At 41.1% G+C, this 18661-nt stretch overlaps 1 protein-coding gene across 5 annotated transcripts in view; it reads left to right on the top strand.

Annotated features, from left to right (window-relative positions):
• The window catches only part of EXOC6B (exocyst complex component 6B), a 458226-nt gene that overhangs the window by 225146 nt on the left and 214419 nt on the right, over positions 1 to 18661 (top strand). For all 5 annotated transcript variants that reach the window (XM_074992199.1, XM_074992198.1, XM_074992200.1 and 2 more), the window contains exon 8: positions 1172 to 1240. In XM_074992199.1, the coding sequence (XP_074848300.1) occupies positions 1172 to 1240 (69 nt within the window). The remainder of the gene's footprint in view (positions 1 to 1171; positions 1241 to 18661) is intronic.

The following is an 18661-nucleotide window of genomic DNA, read 5'->3' as shown; positions in this document are numbered from 1 at the left end:
TGGATCGGACCACGGGCCAGGGGTTCTCCACCCCTGCTGTAGTGGTACTGCTATAGCAAACTAGCCATGTTATTCTGAAAGTATATTGATTGTTCAAGCCAACCAGCCACACTCAGCAAGCCAAATAGCCACACGTGGCTAGTGTGCTGGACACCATCACTGTAGTGTAATCAGGCCCCAAGTCTACTTTTGAAAGTCATAACACTCGGAGGTAACAAAGAAATGGAGATTATAGGGACAGGAGAGCAAGGGTAAAAGTGATTGGCGCACACAATTACTTAGCTCTTCGTGTATGTACAATTAATATATTTAGTTTCTGTTTGAAAAGATATGAACAAGAACTATTGATGGGATTAGTAATCCTGCTTGACTGTCTGTCATCTTGGATGTACTCTGCTGACCTGGACATATCCATATGAGGAAGCTTTAGGATGTGGAACCTAATGGTGATGTGTGGTTTGTTATGGTGTCTTATTTTCTGCCTCTCCCTTGTGTGCTTTCTCAGCTGCATGGACCACTACCTCTTTTGGATGGTCAAGTCTTTGGACTCTGCTGAGATGACTAACAAAGGGCACAGTGACAGTATGGGTTTTTTAGAGAGGTGGATGCTCAGAGTGTTGGCTGTAGCCTAAGTTCAGTTTTGCTGCATTGGTCCGCTCATAGCTGCTTTAAAATCAAAGCATTGTGCAGTATGTACAGTAAACTCATGTCTGGCATTCTGTTATCTGGAACTCTCAGATAACCGGCATTTTAACCATAAGTAAATTTTAGTTACATTTTCCATATGTACAGTATAGTGAAAGTAAATGCGAATAAATACAGGAAATATAAGTTTATAGTGTACAATACTATTGTTGTTAAATAAAGTACTCTGCATACATTTTTGTTTTTTTTCTTGACGTAATCTTATTAGTCTTTAGTATTATGCATTGTTAGGCATACCTCTCTATTATCCAGAATATTTGAATATCTGGCAACCTCCCAGTCCCAGGTCTGCCAGATATGAAACGTTTTACTGTACTAGCTACTGAAATTTATTAAATAACTGAGATCCTCGGTGTCCAGTCTACAGAGTGTTGGTCCATTCCCACACGTTGTCTAATGTATTTGTAACTAGGTGCTTTGTACATTGTATGTTGATCCTCTTGTTTTCCCTTCCATGTCTTTGTAGGTGCCTGGTGCCCAGGATTTGGTGGATTTCTCACCTGTGTACCGATGCTTGCACATATATTCTGTGCTGGTAAGTAGGTCTGTTCGGTTTGTGCAAATGGCGCTGAAGTTTGCTTTGATTATGAATGGCAAGGTTAGGTACAGCTTCTTACGTGCGTGTAGAAGCTCTTGGAATGAAACTGTTGTGTAACAAGTATTAGTGTGTGCTTATGTTCACCTTAACAGAAAATGCAGTAGCTAATAAAATTAGAACCTCAGTGGAAAGTAACAAAGGGAAGCCAGGGTAACATTGGGAGCTCACTGTTGAGAAAAGGTATTGAGTAAAAAATACATTAATCTTTTATATTTGCAGATTGCAAAGATTTTTTTTCACAGTGACTTTGGGGTTTATAAGGAGACAGATAAGTTTTTTAGTTTAAATATATTTCTCCAAAACAATTTTTTCTTTGATCAAAATAATTGTAGTATTAGTGCAAAGTAACTTACTGAATATCCTAGAAAAACAGCATTTATAGGTGGTGGTTGTTGCATATTTCACCTTTCTTTGTTTGAAAACTGGTGAATTTCCCATCGTTAAAATCATATGGCATGTAACTTAAATTCACTGTCTTGGCTCCAGCTTTCTGTAAGTCAGACTTTTGCCATGTTATCTGCCCTGTAAAACAGATATTTTTGTATGGCTCTAGAAGTGATGAGACCATTTCCTGCTGCACTTTAGTCAGGTCTTAATCACTGTTGTATGTTTAAGAAAAAAAATTGTGTGGCCCTACTCGTTAGTTACACACAATGGTTAGGGCAACCATACCTCTGTCCCAAATACGGGACAGGGAGATATGGGTAAGTGAGGTGGCTTCTCCCAGCTTTGCCAAGCCCGAAGGAGCCGGGAAGGAGGTGGCAGCCCCCCGTGCCCCTCAGGAACCCTGAGGTGGCAGCCACCCATGATTCCCCAGGAGCCCCAGAGAAGCAGCAGCTGCCAGCGCTCCCCAGGAGTCCCAGGGAAGCCACAACTGCCAGTGATCCCCGGGGAAGCCATGGACCCTGGGGCTCCTATGGAGCCCCAGGAAAGCAGCAGCTGCCAGCCCTGCCATGAAGCCCTGGGAGCAGCTGCCAGCGCTCCCTGGGAGTCCCAGGGAAGCAGCAGGGATGTGGCAGCCACCCACACTCCCCCTGCTTCCCCAAGGCTTGGGGAAGTGACTTCCACCAGCAGCTGCGCCTGGGCAGCTGCTGGCAGAAGAGGTCAGCGGGGGGTGGCCTGAATATGGGACAATGAGTCCCTTTTAAAAAAAATATATATTGGGATGCCTTTTTGGAGTCCCAAATATGGGACCGTCCTGCCCAGTATGGGACGGATGGTCACCTTAAGAATGGTAGAAAACCCTACCACATTGGCACTCCTATATACCATCCTCCCTCAAAAAACAAAACAAAAAAAAACAAAAAACAAAAACACCACTCTTGTAACCAACAAATAGGTCAGCCAGCCAGCCAACAAAACCCAGAGTGTTCTGAACAGTGAGGAGAGAGAGAAACTGTATGAACTTCAGAAAGCACAGAGGTACTGAGGTGAGGTGGCAGTACCAGACCCAAACGTAGATAAACAGATAACCAGCAACTTTAGATCCAGTTAATTTTCTGTACACATTTGAGGAGATGCTGGATCTAGAATTTTAAATATTTGCTCTGTTTAGAAAGGTCCACTTCATAGCCAAAAATTTAATATCTAATTTTCATAAGGTATTAGACAAAATGTGGTTTCCCAGGCCCTCTAGTATATTGATAAATAGTTACTCACTTTAACATGTGAGGAGAAGGTTAGGGTTTAGGATTCATGTGTGACACTTCAGTCTTTACTTTGTGCCAGATATTCACCATTTTTGCACTGCTGCACTAATTCATCTGAGTCTTCCAAACTGGAAATCCATAGATCTTAATGGCCCTTGTTAGACTTTAGGTGTTTTTTTTAATGATAGTAACCCACAGTTGCTGAAGAAGGCTTTTCAGCTTTATCAGCCACTGGAAAACCCTCTAAAGCCAAGCTAGTACAGTACCAATGTGTAATCTCCCAGCTTTGCCTCCTTTGTTGTTCTGTAGTCCCATACCTAAGAGAGTCATTTCTTTTATTTTAGGGTAGCTCCAAGGTGCCCCCCACCCACCCCTAAGCAATATCTGCAAATGAATTTGGTAAAGAAGCAGGAATCATCGTAAAAATGTGTATATTGCCTGCGTATGTCTTCATCATTTAGTAATTCTATAGATTCAGCTACAATGCCATAATAGTTTATTGGCATTAAAATGTTAACCCACCAAAAATGATAAATAGTAACAGAGAGGGAGCCGTGCTAGTCTATATGCTATCAAAACAAAAAGCAGTCAAGTAGCACTTTAAAGACTGGCAAAATAATTTATTAGGTGAGCTTTCGTGGGACAGACCCACTTCTTCAGACCATAGCCGTATCAGAACAGACTCAATATTTAAGGCACAGAGAACCAAAAACAGTAATCAAGGAGGACAAATCAGAAAAAAATGATCAAGGTGAGCAAATCAGAGTGTGGAGGGGTGGGGGGGAAGGCCAAGAATTAGATTAAGCCAAGTAAGCAGGTGAGCCCCTATAGTGACTCAGAAAATCCCATCCTTCCCCCCCCCACACCCCTCCACTCTCTGATTTGCTCACCTTGAACCTTTTTTTTCTGATTTGTCCTCCTTGATTACTGTTTTTGGTTCTCTGTGGTCTGAAGAAGTGGGTCTGTCCCACGAAAGCTCACCTAATAAATTATTTTGCTAGTCTTTAAAGTGCTACTTGACTGCTTTTTGTTTTGATACCAAAAATGTGTTATTTTGTGTACTCTGTTTTGGACAAAGATATAAGACTAGATGTTAGAAGCCTCCTTCGGGGAGTGTGCTGGAAGAAAATTACAAGGATCTGAATCCTTTGGTAGATTTCCAGGTTGCATTTGATTAGGGAAAAAATCTTCAGTTGTACGTAGATGTATATGTAAATTTCATTAGAACAAAATCAAAAGCTTTATTCTTGTAGCTTTTCATATAGTTGTTTAATACAAGGGTATATGTAATGCTTTTAGAAAAGGGGAGAAAACAGAATATCAGAGTTTTTGCATCAGTGGGTGTTCAGAGTATGATGGTTTATAATTATTTTATAAGTACAAAGTAATCCACTTAGGAAAGAACCATCAGTTTCACACATACAAAATGAAAACAACTGTCTAGGAAGGAGTATGGCTAGAGGTCTTAGTGGACCACAAGGTAAATGAGTCAATATTGTGACAGTGTTGTCAAAAAGCAAACAGCATTCAGGGATGTGTTATAGGAGTGTTGTAAGCAAGGCATGAGAAGTGCTTATTCCACTCTACTCTGCACTGATTAGGCCTCAGCTGGACTACTGCATTTAGTTCTGAGTGCCACATTTCAGGAAAGGTGGACAAATTGGTGAAGGTCCTGAAAAGAGCAACAAAAACTGATTAAAGGTCTGGAAATCATGACCTATGAGAGAATATTGAAAGAATTGGGTTTTCGTCTGGAAAAGAGAATACTCAAGAGGGAACATAACAGCTTTCAAGTACTTAAAAGTTTGTTATGAAGAGGAGGGAGAAAATTGTTCTTCTTAAGCTCTGATGATAGGACAAGAAGCAATGGGTTTTAATTGCAGCAAGGGAAGTACAAGTTGGACATTAGGAAAAGCTTCCTAACTGTCAGGGTGGAGAATCTCCATCACTGGAGATTTTTAGGAGTAGATTAGTTCCCTTCCTTTTCTAATGTTCTATGATTTATTTTCTAGACTAACGTTATGTTCTGGTATATGTAATACTTGGTGCATTTATGTTAATTCTCTGTAATATATAGAACATGGCTGTATATTCTCCTATATATGGTAGAGGAATACTACTTCTAAAAACAGATGCTATGCTCATGCTCCATGGCTTTCTGCTGGAGATGGAAATAAACCGTTAACCAGCCAATATGCTGTAGGAGGGAGTGCACCTAAAGCCTCTTTGAGTGCTCAGGAGTAACTTGAGATAGGAAAAGTCATGCTAGATGAAGTCCATCTCTGTTCTGGAGTGACAGTACATCCCCGCAGTGGATACACGTATGAGTGATTGTTTTTAGTACTATTATCATTATTCCTGCTTGTGTGACCTAGAGACTCAATGTTTCTAAAGTGCTCTCAGATACTAAAATTGATAGATCAGATATTAATACTTAGCACTGTTATAGCACTTTCCATCTTCACAATGCTTTGTAAACATTAACCCCCCGATATCCCTGTGAAGCAGGTAGGTAGGTTCTATTTTCATTTCACAGATGGAAAAAAATGAGGCAATGAGGAGTTGGTGACCATGTTGGGATGAAACTCAGGAGGTCTTGTCCCCAGTTCTCTGCTGAACCCACTAGACTCAATCCCTGCAATACAGAAGTTCAGCCAAAAGGCCTATAAGAAACAAGATAATGAAAAAGTATAAGGCAAAAGTTTCAAACAGAAGTGGATGCAAACCAAGAGCAGGGAAGTAAGGCTTGGAACCATAAGGGAAAATTACCCTTTTCCTGACCTATGGTTGAATTCTGAACTACTAGGCCCAGCTAGGGTTGAACAATATCAGAGATTGGACAAGCACCAAGGGAAATGGTCACATCAGAGTCGGGCGGAAGGCTCATAACATAATAGTTACCAAAAGCTCCTAATATTTGTCATTTAAAATAGTGTTATCTAAGTGCTTGGCCTGCAGTTACAAAGGCCTACTTTGAATAAACATTGCAATATTTATTATTTTTAGTGAAATCGACCTTCCAGTCACCTCGGTTTTATGGCTGTGCTGCTTATAAATTCCCAAAGGATTATTTGAAAAATCCTACTCATATCTGCCAGCCTTATCAGCAGGGCAGGAGTTCACATATTGTAACATGAGGTCAGCTTTCGGTCATGGTCTTGCAGACGGGGCCAGGCACCTGTAAATCCTTCCTTCAGCAACTAAAGCAAAGTACAATATCAAACAGGCAGTGAGACTTTTCCAGGAAGCGCTGAACTTTTGCAGGAAGGGCAGAGGAGAGGGAAAGAAAGTGAACAAGGGTCAGGCTGTGGTTAATTGAGAATAGGTCCTTGACTTGGTAACAGATCTAGGGGAGACAGTCTCTGATAGGGATGCTTTATGGGACTGTTTGTCAGCAGTTCTTTACTGTGAGAAATGAACCAACTAATAATGGCTGGGGGTGGGGGGGCAGATGGAGGAGGATGCCACTTTAAATATTTACAATCAAAATTAAAAATGTCAAATGCACATAGAAATTGAGTGTAAGTGGAATAGCCTTCTCTTTTAGTAGCTTACAGCAAACATTGTTTTGGGTCAGGGGGACAGACATGGTCTAATATGCTCATACAGTGCCTAGTATAATGGGGCCCTAATTCTGCTTGGGATCTCTGGGTGACGGACATTAATATTTCAGTTCCTGGCAGTGCATTAAAAATTGCACAGGAGAGTTGAGAGAACCAGTACCTCATCACTGAGACACAGGCTAAGCAACTAGCCTGAGGTAGCACTTGGGAGTCTGTGAGAGATCTAAACAGAACCCTGCCTGTCTGCTGTTCTAACCTATGGACCAAAGTTAATCCCCAGTCCAATACGCATAAATAACAGAACATACCCACTTTCAGTTTAGCGGCAATAAATGTGAAAATCTTTACTTACAATTACTTTGTAAACCTACAACTTAGTTACGTTACAGACTTTTTCTTGCTAACTATATTACCCGAGGTAATTGAGAAGTATGCAGGAGTGGCTAATGAATCACTGTACACAGCTGAGATGAATCTATATGTTTGGGTTAAGTGATTGTACCATTCATATTTATTATCTGCAAGGTCTTCCCTCCCCAGATGTAACTGTCAGGAAAACTGTTTTGATCAATATCCAGAATAAGGTAGGACAGATGGGATTTGGTTTAGATGGTTTGTTTATCTATTATGGTATCTGTATAGTTGTTGACATTCTTGGATTTTGAGCCCAAGAGATGAAATGGCTTTGCTTTACATGTTATAAAATGAAAATTGCTTATTGTGTTGTTTCCTATAAGCTGAAGGACATGGGGAGGGGAACTTATACCAAACCAGGAACTTAGAAGCAGGAAGACAGTCAAAAACAACATCCAGTGCAGTTATGGGCAATGGCTGCAAAGGGAAGTGCATGGAAGAGGTAGATAATACTGTCATTCTGGGTAAAAGTGGCTGGAGGAAAAAGGTTTTGGGTTTGTTAAAGCTCATACTGTACTTCGCTTTAGTACTTGGCATGATGATGAGTATCAGGGGGTAGCCATGTTAGTCAATATCCACAAAAATGACAAGAAGTCCAGTGGCACCTTACAGACTAACTGATTTGTTGGAGCATAAGCTTTAGTGGACAAAGACCCACTTCATCAGGTGCATCTTGTTCCAATAAATCAATTTGAGTTAGCAGGCTTTGCAGCTATTTTTAGAGAGCAAGTCCCACTAAGCGGAGTCTGTTGACACATGAGTGATGGTCTGAGGTGTGTGTGGACCTAAACAATCAGTGTTTGTTTAGATTTTGTCTCTTTATAATTTTTTTTACCTCAAGTTAATTGATTGCCAGTTAGTGGGAAATGCTTTACACACTTGTAAAGACTGGTGTCCACATGCTTTATCCTCTCTCTTTTGATGGTCACTCAGCAATGAGTAGGATGTCTTCGTGTCACCCTCCTATTTGTGATTCTGTTGTTGGCTGATGAGCCCAATTCTGGAGCTGCAGATCTTATCACAGAAGAGGCAGGTCTTAGTAGCTGTTGGAGGGGCATGGGGCAGTTTTGACGCTCTTGTCGTCTTCTCCACCTGTCCTTGTTTGTACTGTAGCGGGGCCTCTATAATTGTGCCACCCCTTCATGGATTACCTTTTGCCACTGGGAACAGTCTTGGGCAAGGTTCTCCCAAGTGTCGACCGTGATGCCGCATATTTTCATGTGTGCCTTCATCATGCCCTTATATCGCTTCCGCTGGCCCCGTACGCTCCTCTGTCCTTCCTTTTAATTCGGAAAACAGAATCTGTTTTGGGAGGTGCTGATCAGACATCCAAACCAAGTGGCCAGTCCAATGAAGTTGTTACTGAATTATAATGGCATCAATGCTGGTCATATTCAACTCTTCCATGACGCTAGTGTTTGTGTACCTATCCTCCCAAGAGATATTTAGGATTCTCCTGAGGCGGCATTGATGTTATGGTTCAAGTGCCTTCAAATGATTCATGTATGTTGTCCAAGTTTCCCATGCATATGGTAGTGTTGGAACAACCACTGCACAGTATACAAGGAGCTTTGTCTTGGGATAGATGTCCCAGTTCTCGAAGACCCTTTGTCTCAGGCAGGCAAAAGCAGAGCTTGCATGGCTCAGATGATGCCGGATTTCCCCATCAGTATCGACTTTAGCAGAAAGATGACTTCCAAGGAAGGAAAGTGCTCCCCATTTTCCAGCCTTTCTCCACTGACTTTAATAGAAGGTGCATGAGATTGGCCCATTGGTGAAGGTTGCTCAAGCACCTTAGTCTTTTTTGATGTTCAGTGTGTTTCAGCGAAGGCACTTAAGATGGTCTGAAGGGTGGTGGGAGAAAGAGCAAAAACCATATTGACATCTGCATACTGGAGTTCCGTGTTTGGAGTTGTAGAAGTCTTGCTTTTAGCCTTCAGTCTCCTGAGAATGAAGAGCTTCCTGTTCATTCTATAGACAATCTTCACACCACCTGGAAGCTCGCCATCAATAAGGTGAAGAGTCATGGTGATGAAAATGCAGAACAGTGATGGGGCAGTGACGCAGCCTTGTTTGACTCCTGTTTTGACATCAAAGGGGTCACTTTGGGATCTGTTTTTGCTTAGTATTGTGACAGTCATGTTGTTGTGAAACAGCCTTAAAATGCTAATGAATTTTTTGGGGCAGCTGATCTTTCAGATTATGGTCCACAGGGCACTACGATTGACTGAGTCGAATGCTTTGGTCTGGTTGATGACACTCATATGTAAGGCTTGTTTGTGTTCACAACATTTTTCTTGCAGTTGCTGGCTGGTGAAGATTGTCTGCTGTTCCTCAGAATAGTCGGAAGCCACACTGGGATTCTGGGAAAATTTCTTCTGGGAGTGGCAGGAGTCAGTCTGCAAGGATTTAAGCTAAGATTTTCCCTGCTGTTGCCAGGAGGGAGATGCCACGATTGTTTCCACAGTCTGACTTGTCGCCTTTCTTGAAAAGACCAATGATCAGTGTGTTCTCTGAAATCTTATGGCATCTGCTCCCTATCCCAGATCTTGAGAATCAGGAGATGGAGCTCTTTGTGGAGCTCTGGCCCACCATTGTCGTAGTATTCTTCTAGGGGGATCAACCTAGGGTTAAGAACAAGTGGCCTATGGAGATCTTTTTAAAAACACCCACGTTAGACATTGCCTTCTGAGTTTATGCAGCTGTGGTCCTGTTTCCATCTCATCCCATTTCAGAGTTGCTTCATTACCTTAGACCAGACGAACACTATACATTTATATCAGTATAACTACATTGCTTAGGGATGTGAAAAGTCCACACACTACCACCCCCTGTCACAAGTGACACAGTTACACTGACCTAACACCCAGTTTAGACACTGCTAGATCAACCAGAGGACTTTTTGCATTGACACAACTGCCACCTTTTACTAATGGGAGAAGCTTTCCTGTTGGCATACTGGTGTCTTCACTAAAGTGATGCAGCAATGCACCAGTGTAGTATTTTTTGCATGGACCAGTCTTTAAAAGTTGGGTTCAACTCTCAAAACTATCTAAAATGTGCCCTTTCTTACTCGGGTCTTCTGTCTGGTTGTATTCATCCATTTGTTTACTTCATCAGCAATCTGGCTTGCCCTTTAGATACAGCACAATTTGGGAAATGCAGCTTGGGCTCATACATCTATAGAATTGTTCATCATGTCGTTTGTGGCATTTTTTAGGTAGCAGTTCATGAAACACAAAGAAACCAAATTGACTTTCAGGTTCCAGGCTGAATTTTGGGGCTGATATTTAGAAATATCTTCTTTTTACGTTCAGCTGAGTAGATTATATCTGGAATTCTTGAGAGAGCAAAAATATGGTATATGTGTCAAGCAGTGAGTCATTTTACAGAACCACAGTTTAAATTACGTTATTTATTTGTCCTAGAACTTTCTTCCTCTGTCAGTGGTCCCCAGTTTGGTACATTCATGTTCTTCCTCCTTCTGACTTTGTGCTCTAATATTTCATTTGCACTGATGACTGCCGGTTGTTGGTTGTCCTCCAGTTGAAAATATTGATTATTGTGATTATTACTGGGCTTTTGTAATAGGGATTGAAGTAATTTCTCTAAGAGCTGAACATCTCTTATTATTGGAATTGTTTAAGTAATGTAGTTACCAAACTACTTTTTCCTATTAAGAGCCACTGCCTTTCCTCTTTGAAATACATATTTATTTTATTCACTGGATCTGAAATGTGAACTGCAGTGTGGTCTGTCTGTTAATTCCTATTTTCTAGATCAGGGATATGAAGTTTGTTTCAACTGTGTTCTTGGTATCGCAAAGCTATTAAGTTTGGCCTTCTCTCTTATTTTATTTTATTTTATTGTTTAGTGGAAATTTTTCCTTCTAGAAATATCTAACTCCTAGTTCATCTCAGTTGCTTTGCTGATTGTTCCATCGTTTTCTTCTGGCGTATCTCACTGTCTGCTGGCTTGGCTGACCCACCGGTGCCTGCTGGAGTTAGATAGCTGTAAACATGGTATTGAGATCATAGGGAAAGGCTGAGGGTGAGATACTTTGTGCACTGGATTGATAAGGACACAGGAAAAGCCATTAGAGTGAACTGAAGTCAGTGACCTGTGATAACTGCTCTGTACTATGTGCTAATGGACCCTGGATAGTGTCTGTCTGTAATGACCATAGATTTAACTTTTTGTAATTGTCATATTGCTCTTTTAACCTTATGACCTTACAGCCCAGGGGGATACAACTCAACTTCCATCAAAGAAGAAGCAGAGAAATCAGTGTTCGTTCTAAGCTGGCTAGATATGATCACAGACTGCGTTGGGGCTCAGAGTACTCAGTTTGGAAAATGGCCATGCATGTTAGAGTAAAAACATCAGTCCTCTAAATATAGTCGCAGTGTGCAGTTATTCAAATACAGCATCCTTGTCACTTGTGGGTAGGGGCTGCAGAGCATGATTAATTCACGGCTTCAAGCCCTTTTCACGATAATCCCTATTTTTATTTATTTACAAAACTCCGTAAGCCTTACTTGTCTGTTACATTGTAAATGTCACCTCTACTTGTTGCAGATAAATTTAAATTTTAAAACATAACTTAAGGTTTTCTTTTGCTTCGGTCACATCAATTGTTAGCTCAGTGATTAAAAAGAAGTGGTTAACCAGCAGTCTTAATTGCACCATGGACAAAGGGGTCAGGACTAAACGTATAGTTTGTCATGAGAGATCATCCGTTTTAAGTGGTCCAGAACATGGCATGGTTTGTTTGCAGAAGCCCCTGCACCAGTTCTTACGTTGCTTAAGCACTGACCCAGCCTGACTTTGCTGAGCTTGAGATCCAGAGGTGCACAGAAACTTTGAGTTGGGAGAATGCTCTGACATTACAATGAAGATCTTCCAAGGTGGTGTCAAAGTGCAGTCACATCTTGGGTAACACCATAGTGATGGAGCCAGTGCTGAAGAGGAACACTGATCTGAGAAGAGTTTTCTGAAAGTGTATTAGATTAACGTGAGAACAAGGTCAGCCTCCATTGTTTGTTTTCCTAGGCAAAAATCCATTAAACTGGAAGGGAAAGGTTCTCTCTGCCTGCTTGGCAGCTCTTTCCATTTTAAAGCTCTTCTCGCACCCTTAGGTTTCTGCTTTGGATCTGCTACTCTTTTCTTGTTGAAATTCTCTTTGCAGCTGGATCACAAGCACTCCTTAAACAGATGTGGTTGTTTTTCTTTCCTGGAACTGAATATAATCTGTTATCCCTATCTTGATTCAGCATCAGAAGCATGGTGTACAAAGACCAGTAACAAAGCTCAGGGGCCACCTTCTTTTGGAGTTCTGTCTGGTTTTTGTTTGGACTCAGGAACATCTCATGGAATTGCAGAATTTTACCACTAGACTGTCAGACCGTGCTATTAGCTGGATATTTTGCTTACTGAATTCACCATCTCTCTTTCTTTTTAAGCAAGCAGTGCAAATCATGAATGTATGATGTCTATGTTCTATTGTGTTACTTTGAAGTACCTAAAAGTTTGGCATTTTGAGTTCCAAAGGGTGTTCTTATTCAATGGAGGAAGTGAACCTTTTAAATGTTACTTGCAAATGAAGTTAGGAATGTATGTTTGTGTAGTACGGTCCACCTGGCTGCACTATGAAAGCAAAATATTTTGTACCTATATCAGTCCTGATAATTATCAAGTGCTGGGCAGAACCAGGCTGTAAAATAATGGGCCGCCGTGTTCGTTTGAATCACACAGAATTGCATGGTGCTCAGCTGTGTTGTTGCTCTTTCCCTACCACGTATATAGCTTTAGCGCAAATACCTGTTTGTACCTTAGATGGGAAATTATTGTCATCCTGTTTTGAGTGCTCTTGAGTGGCTGAACGTTAATTCTGTCTGTTTACACATACTTATGCAGGAAGGGGGCAGACTTATGACGCATACATCTGCTATTTCACAAGCATATGTCTTTGTTCGTGGGAATGTGGAAATAAGACACAGCATATACAATGAACAAATGATGCCTTTGCATTCCAAGAGTAGGGTATCAAAGCGCCTTGCTATCTAATGGCATTGAAGTGTTTTAATGATGGAGAGATAAGAGAAACACGTTGATTAATGTTCTGAATACAAATTTGGCCTCTTCAAACTCCTTCAGTTTGCTTTGGTCATGTTTTATGGATGACGTGAGGCAAGAACAAAAATTCTGAGGTCTGAGCTGAGGAACACCATAAATAGCCATTAATGTATTTTTCAGTATGTTTCAGAAATGTGCATATAGCTTGAAGGCTGATTGTTTTGCAAATCCTGGGCTCCCTGGAATCACAGGTTTAAAATCTGGCACAAATGACTCCTCCCTTCTGAAACTAACAATGTGGATTCCAAGTGGCTTACTATTTATGGATCTGTGGGGTGAGAACTTAAAAATTAGAGGGTCTCTCTGCTACATTTGGGCACTTAAGATTATATGGAAATTGTTATGAGACTAGGGATTTACCTTGGGTGATAAACCACATCATCTTGTTGGCTAATATACAGTATCTAGCTTTTCTAATATGCTCTCACTCCAGTAGTAGTTGTATTTCAGCGTTGCTGTAGTACATAGTTTAAAATGTTTTGGGATCCTTCACGATAAAAAGCAATTCATGTGTGTAATGTGGTATAAAAGAAGCACCTGTTCTTTTGAGTAATATCTGCAAATTTTAGCTGGGGGATATGTGCTTCTGATGGTGACTATGATGCCAAAAATTGCAGACTGGGGGCATCAGAACAAAGGTATTGCAGTCTAACCTGTGTGTCTTGCACAGCAGTTGCTTGAAAAATTCAATACCATTTTATTTTATCACCTCTTCGTTTTAACATGTGAATAACAGGAAAAACTCCCTATCTTGGGTGCTCAGTGAGCTCTCTTGTTTTTTCAAGGACAAGGTATATTAGCATGCTTCCTGAGGTAATCCTGCCAAATTGATCTAGTTTATGTGATACTGTAGTCATGTAGTATGGTGATGTTTATGCTATGGAATGGAAAAATGCAATGATACCAAACAGAAAAGCACTATCCCTTTCCCAAAGAGTTTATGGCCTAGATAGAGACAGGCACTCCATCCTACAAGCTAAGTGACCTGAGGTAGCGCTGTGTATATACAATACCTGTCCCCTGGTGGTCCTTTACTTGGTTAGTTCATGACGCAACTGTCATTTGCAAATCCATAATTACTGTCGTCCAACTGTTGTTTTTTGGGAGGAGGAGAGCAAGAGGGTTGATATCTTGATGTTACCCATGTCCTGAGATCACCCACAAATGCTATAACGTCTAGTAGGTAGATGGGGGCATATAAGACCTCATTGTTGAGTGCCATATTTCTCTGGAAGACAAATAAAGCAGTCCTGAGTACCCTAAAGACTAACAATATTATTTATTGGGTGATGAGCCTTTGTGAGAAAGACCACCTTCTTCAGATCTGTAGTATTATTGAGAGAGAGAAAACTGAGGAATCAGCTAAATGGGGGGAAGGAAGGAGGAAGTGAAGAAAAAGCCTCTGTGAGGTATCAGTTAAGTTATGTGGGATGTCTGCCCTCTCTGCAAATATCAAAGGTGCGGAAATTGTCCTTTGAGGCCACGGTGTCAAACTTGAAAATGAATTCCTATTTAGATGTCTCCTTTGGTAATCTGGTGGTAAAATCTCTTTGTTGTAATACACAGACCATTAAGTCATTAATAATATGTTCTGCCAAGTGAAAGTGCTCACTTACAGGTTTATGCATATTCAGATTCCTAATGTCTGATTTATGTCCATTCATCTTTGACAAAGAGAGTGTCTGGTTTATCCAATGTACATGGCAGAGGGTCATTGTTGGCGCATGATAGCATATAACACAAGAGTGGATGTGCAGGAAAATGATCCCCGGATTGTGTGTCTGACGTGGTTAGGTCCATTGATAGTGTCTGGTGTCTCACGAACGCTTATCACCTTATAAATAGTATTGTTAGCCTTTAAGGTGCGACAGGACTGCTTTATTAGTTTTATGAAGATAGACTAACACAGGTATCTCTCTGAGATGTTTCTCTATGTGTAAGAATCTTGGTGGTTGTAACCCTTACGTATTTGTTCTTACTAGTGAGCTCTCTCTTTTCTCACTTATTTTTAGAACCTTTTATCTTTTAAAGTAACATGTTAACATTGCTAAAAATTTTCAGAGCATTGTTTTCAGTAAATCTGCCCCCTCATTCCTGCCACTCTCCATCCAACCTGGAGTTCTAAACGGTTTTTGACTCCACCCTATAAGCGTTATTGGTTATGCCATATTAAAAGGGTTAATAAAGAACAAATTTTTTGTTCATTTGGTAAAGTATGCAGATCTAACAGTGAATGCACACAGGAGAAGATCGGTCAAGTAGGAGGTGCCATCTTTTAGAGAGTGACTGCATATCAGGTTCATTTTTGGTCAGCAGTGGGCTAAGAAATGTCTGTCTGATTTACCTGTCTGAATTCAGCCTATTTTGGTAGTGATTGAAAGGATCCACAGTCTGTTGGTTATGTCACAGAAATGGAAAACAGCTACTAGTTCACAAAGTCTTTTCCCTGCCAGAGGAGATATCCACTATTAAATTGATACTGTAGGCGATCTTAGCCAAAAGTCTGAACTCAGTGGGTTTGTCTCACTCCTGTGTATTCACAGTAACTGAAACTTAATGAGAGTTTAATGTATCATGGAGACTGAAGAACTCTCTCATCCAAACTGGGGTTTGGTCACATTGCTGGATAGGTTTACACACCCACCGTCTATTCTGTACAGAGAGGAGAAAAGTCTGCAATACAGTTGCCAAAATAAAATAAACTCCTCACTTTTGTAGCAAGATTTTTCCCTCCGGAGCTCCTGTTTAAGAGAGTGAAACAAGTGTAACAGATGATTGCACAAGCTTGAAATGTCACATGTCAGTCTTGAAAATAAGTAAATATTCTTTCATTTGAAACTAAGACAATGTGTGAAATGCGTGGTTTTTCTCATTTCAGAGCCTGCAGTTGAGCTGATAGAAAGAGGAGCCTCCTCTTTACTAAAAACACCTTAAAACAGAAAAAATTAATTGCATAACTTTTTTTTTTCTGTGTGAAGGTCTCTCATTTAGTAGCATATTTCCCTGGGTCCATTTCCAGGCAATTCAGGGTAATGCAGAGTTTGTCTATTAGGCCATATTTACACTGCAGAGCTATTTTGGGATACCGAGGTATCCCAAAATAGTAACTTCACATATGGGAACTGCACCTGGTATTTCTAAATATTTTTGAAATTCTGGGCATGCTATTTTGGCATCCCTCTACCCCTCATTGTTGGAGGAGTAAGTTTTGCCTCAAATTAGCCCAGTGTTTTGAAATTCAGCACCAAATCGTAAAATAGCCTATTTTGAAATTGACTCGAAACAGGACATGCAATTTGTGTAGCACCAATTTATATGTCTTATTTTGAGGTAAGGGCCCAGTGTAAACATAGCCTTAGAGATTACTAGGTCTGTGACAGGAGGTAGTTATTTAAAAGTCACAGTGTAAAACAGGAGCAAAATAAATTACTTGAATTCTTTACAGCTAATGTTCTCCTAAAAATGTTGTCTTCCTCTTTCCTCTTCTGTCTTCCTGTTTCCTTGTCACCACCCATGATCTTGTTGTTCGTTGTATGTGGAGCCTGACTTTTACCAGGAGTATGACCTTACTCAGTGACTGTTCTCTTTGAAATCAGTGGAACTATACTTGAACCTCCCTAATCCGGGGGTTGTGATCCAGCAACTCCCATTGTTTGGACCCTGGCAGGGAGAGGAGGAGCAGCTCTGGCACTGCTTCTCCTGCAACCCTGTACAGTTGGGGGAACATCAGAGCAGTGAATGGTCCAGAGCCCACCCCCCCACCTCCCATAGAACAGGGCAGCACTTCCTGGGAGTGGTGAAGGCACGGAGCTGGAGCACCAGGGAAGCACTCCACGCCTATCCCCCAGATGCCTCACTCCATCCACCTTACGCAACCTCCCTGCCAGGCCCCATGCTGCCTTTCCCACTGTGTACTCCAGCACCCTCTCTCTCCCTCCCTCCCAGACCCTCAACCACCAGTGTGCTTCTGTGTTCTCCCTCCCTCCTTTCCAGACTCTTCATGCCACCCCCATCTGCAACATCCTACCCCCCACCCCAATTAATAAACTTTGTTAGTCTTTAAGGTGCCACAGGACCGCTTGTTTTCTGTATGTACGTTAAGTAAAAAGTTAGTACATTGCAAAATGTTATTTCCACCTTCAAAACAAAAAGTGTACACAAAATTGCCAGATTAAAGCAGTTCAAGTGTATATACAGAGTAAGATTACTGATCGTATGGAAGAATCCTGCTTTGCTGCTAATTCTTGGAAAGGATTTTCCTCCGCTGTGTACAGCTTCTGCTTGAGAGGTAGCTGTCCCTCCTTCACCTTCTCTTCAACCCTCACCCAAAGACTGGTATATGGTTCTTCTTGGGGGAAGGATGACTATCCCTTGAGGAACTGAGGTTTGTCATTCCAAACCATTGTTAAATCTCCTGAAGAATCTACAACAGGTTATGAAACAGCATCTAGCCATAAAACTCATGCTGTTGCCTCTGTTCAGCATGATCTCAGGATGGTGGGATAATTTGTAGAAAGGGAAAGGAAGTCTGGAAATAGAGGAAAAATGGAAACCATCATGCAAAAAAGGCAGACATTCTGGGCCTTAACCTGGTAGGGTCACAGAAACAAGGGGAGACGTCCAGAAATATGACCTGAAGATGACTTAGCTGCTTGCTATTGTAACAAAGAAAAATCATTCATCACCACCCTGGGCTAAATCCTAATGCAGTTTAGTCTTCTGGGACACAGACATCTTGTAACTAGTGTTTTCTTTAGTGTGGTCTTAATTTTTTTTTTTAAATTGAAAAGCCGTATTTTCCAGACTGAAAAACACAGGCTACCTTGTTCAGTCAGTGTAGTTTAGGTCAAACATAGTTATGAAAAACAGATGAATTCTGGTGATCAAGTTGTACTTTGACAAATATTCCATTGTTTAAGCATGGAGTAATTTCTTTAAAATGTTACACAGTTCTGGGCTCAGATTGGCTTCTTTCTTTTAGCCTGCAGCATGTCAGCATGTAAAGGTTTTGTCAGTCAAAATTTAAAACATCAGCTTCCTTGTAAGGGATACCAGGCAGAAGAGATCACTGCAAAATAGATTTGGATTCCCCCTTAGCTGTTACAGTATAGACACTTGAATGCACATCTCACATTGGCATAGGCTCACTTGAAGAATAAAGATTTGCTGAGTGGCCCTTGCTACATCTCTAAGAGAAATTCATTTTCCTGTTGTGTTAATGTTAATACAGTGCTCTAGCCCTTTCGAGATTTGGTTAATCATATTGCATATTCGTACGAGTTTCCCTTGCATTGTCAACAGAACAGAACAGTTCTGCCTTATCTATTTTCCTTAGTTTTATGGCCCCTGTGTGCAGTTCAGTCTTTAATGGACTCACAGCACTTCTGTGAGGCAGGATCATGTTGTTATCTCCATTTTCCAGATCTGGTGATCTGAGGCACAGAGAAACTAATATATAGCTCAGAGTCACATGTGAAGTCCCTGGCAGAGCTGCTTAGGTCTACTAAGTCTGAGGCTAGCACCCTCAACTCTGACACAAGGCTTCCTCTCTACTTTTTCTACCCTTTGTACCCTAAATCATCGAATAGTATTGTTTT

The sequence above is a fragment of the Carettochelys insculpta genome, chromosome 4 (genome assembly GCF_033958435.1).
Source record: "Carettochelys insculpta isolate YL-2023 chromosome 4, ASM3395843v1, whole genome shotgun sequence".
NCBI classification, from domain to species: Eukaryota; Metazoa; Chordata; order Testudines; family Carettochelyidae; genus Carettochelys; species Carettochelys insculpta.
Note: the sequence above shows the minus strand (reverse complement) of the source record. Positions and strands in the feature narration are given on the sequence as shown.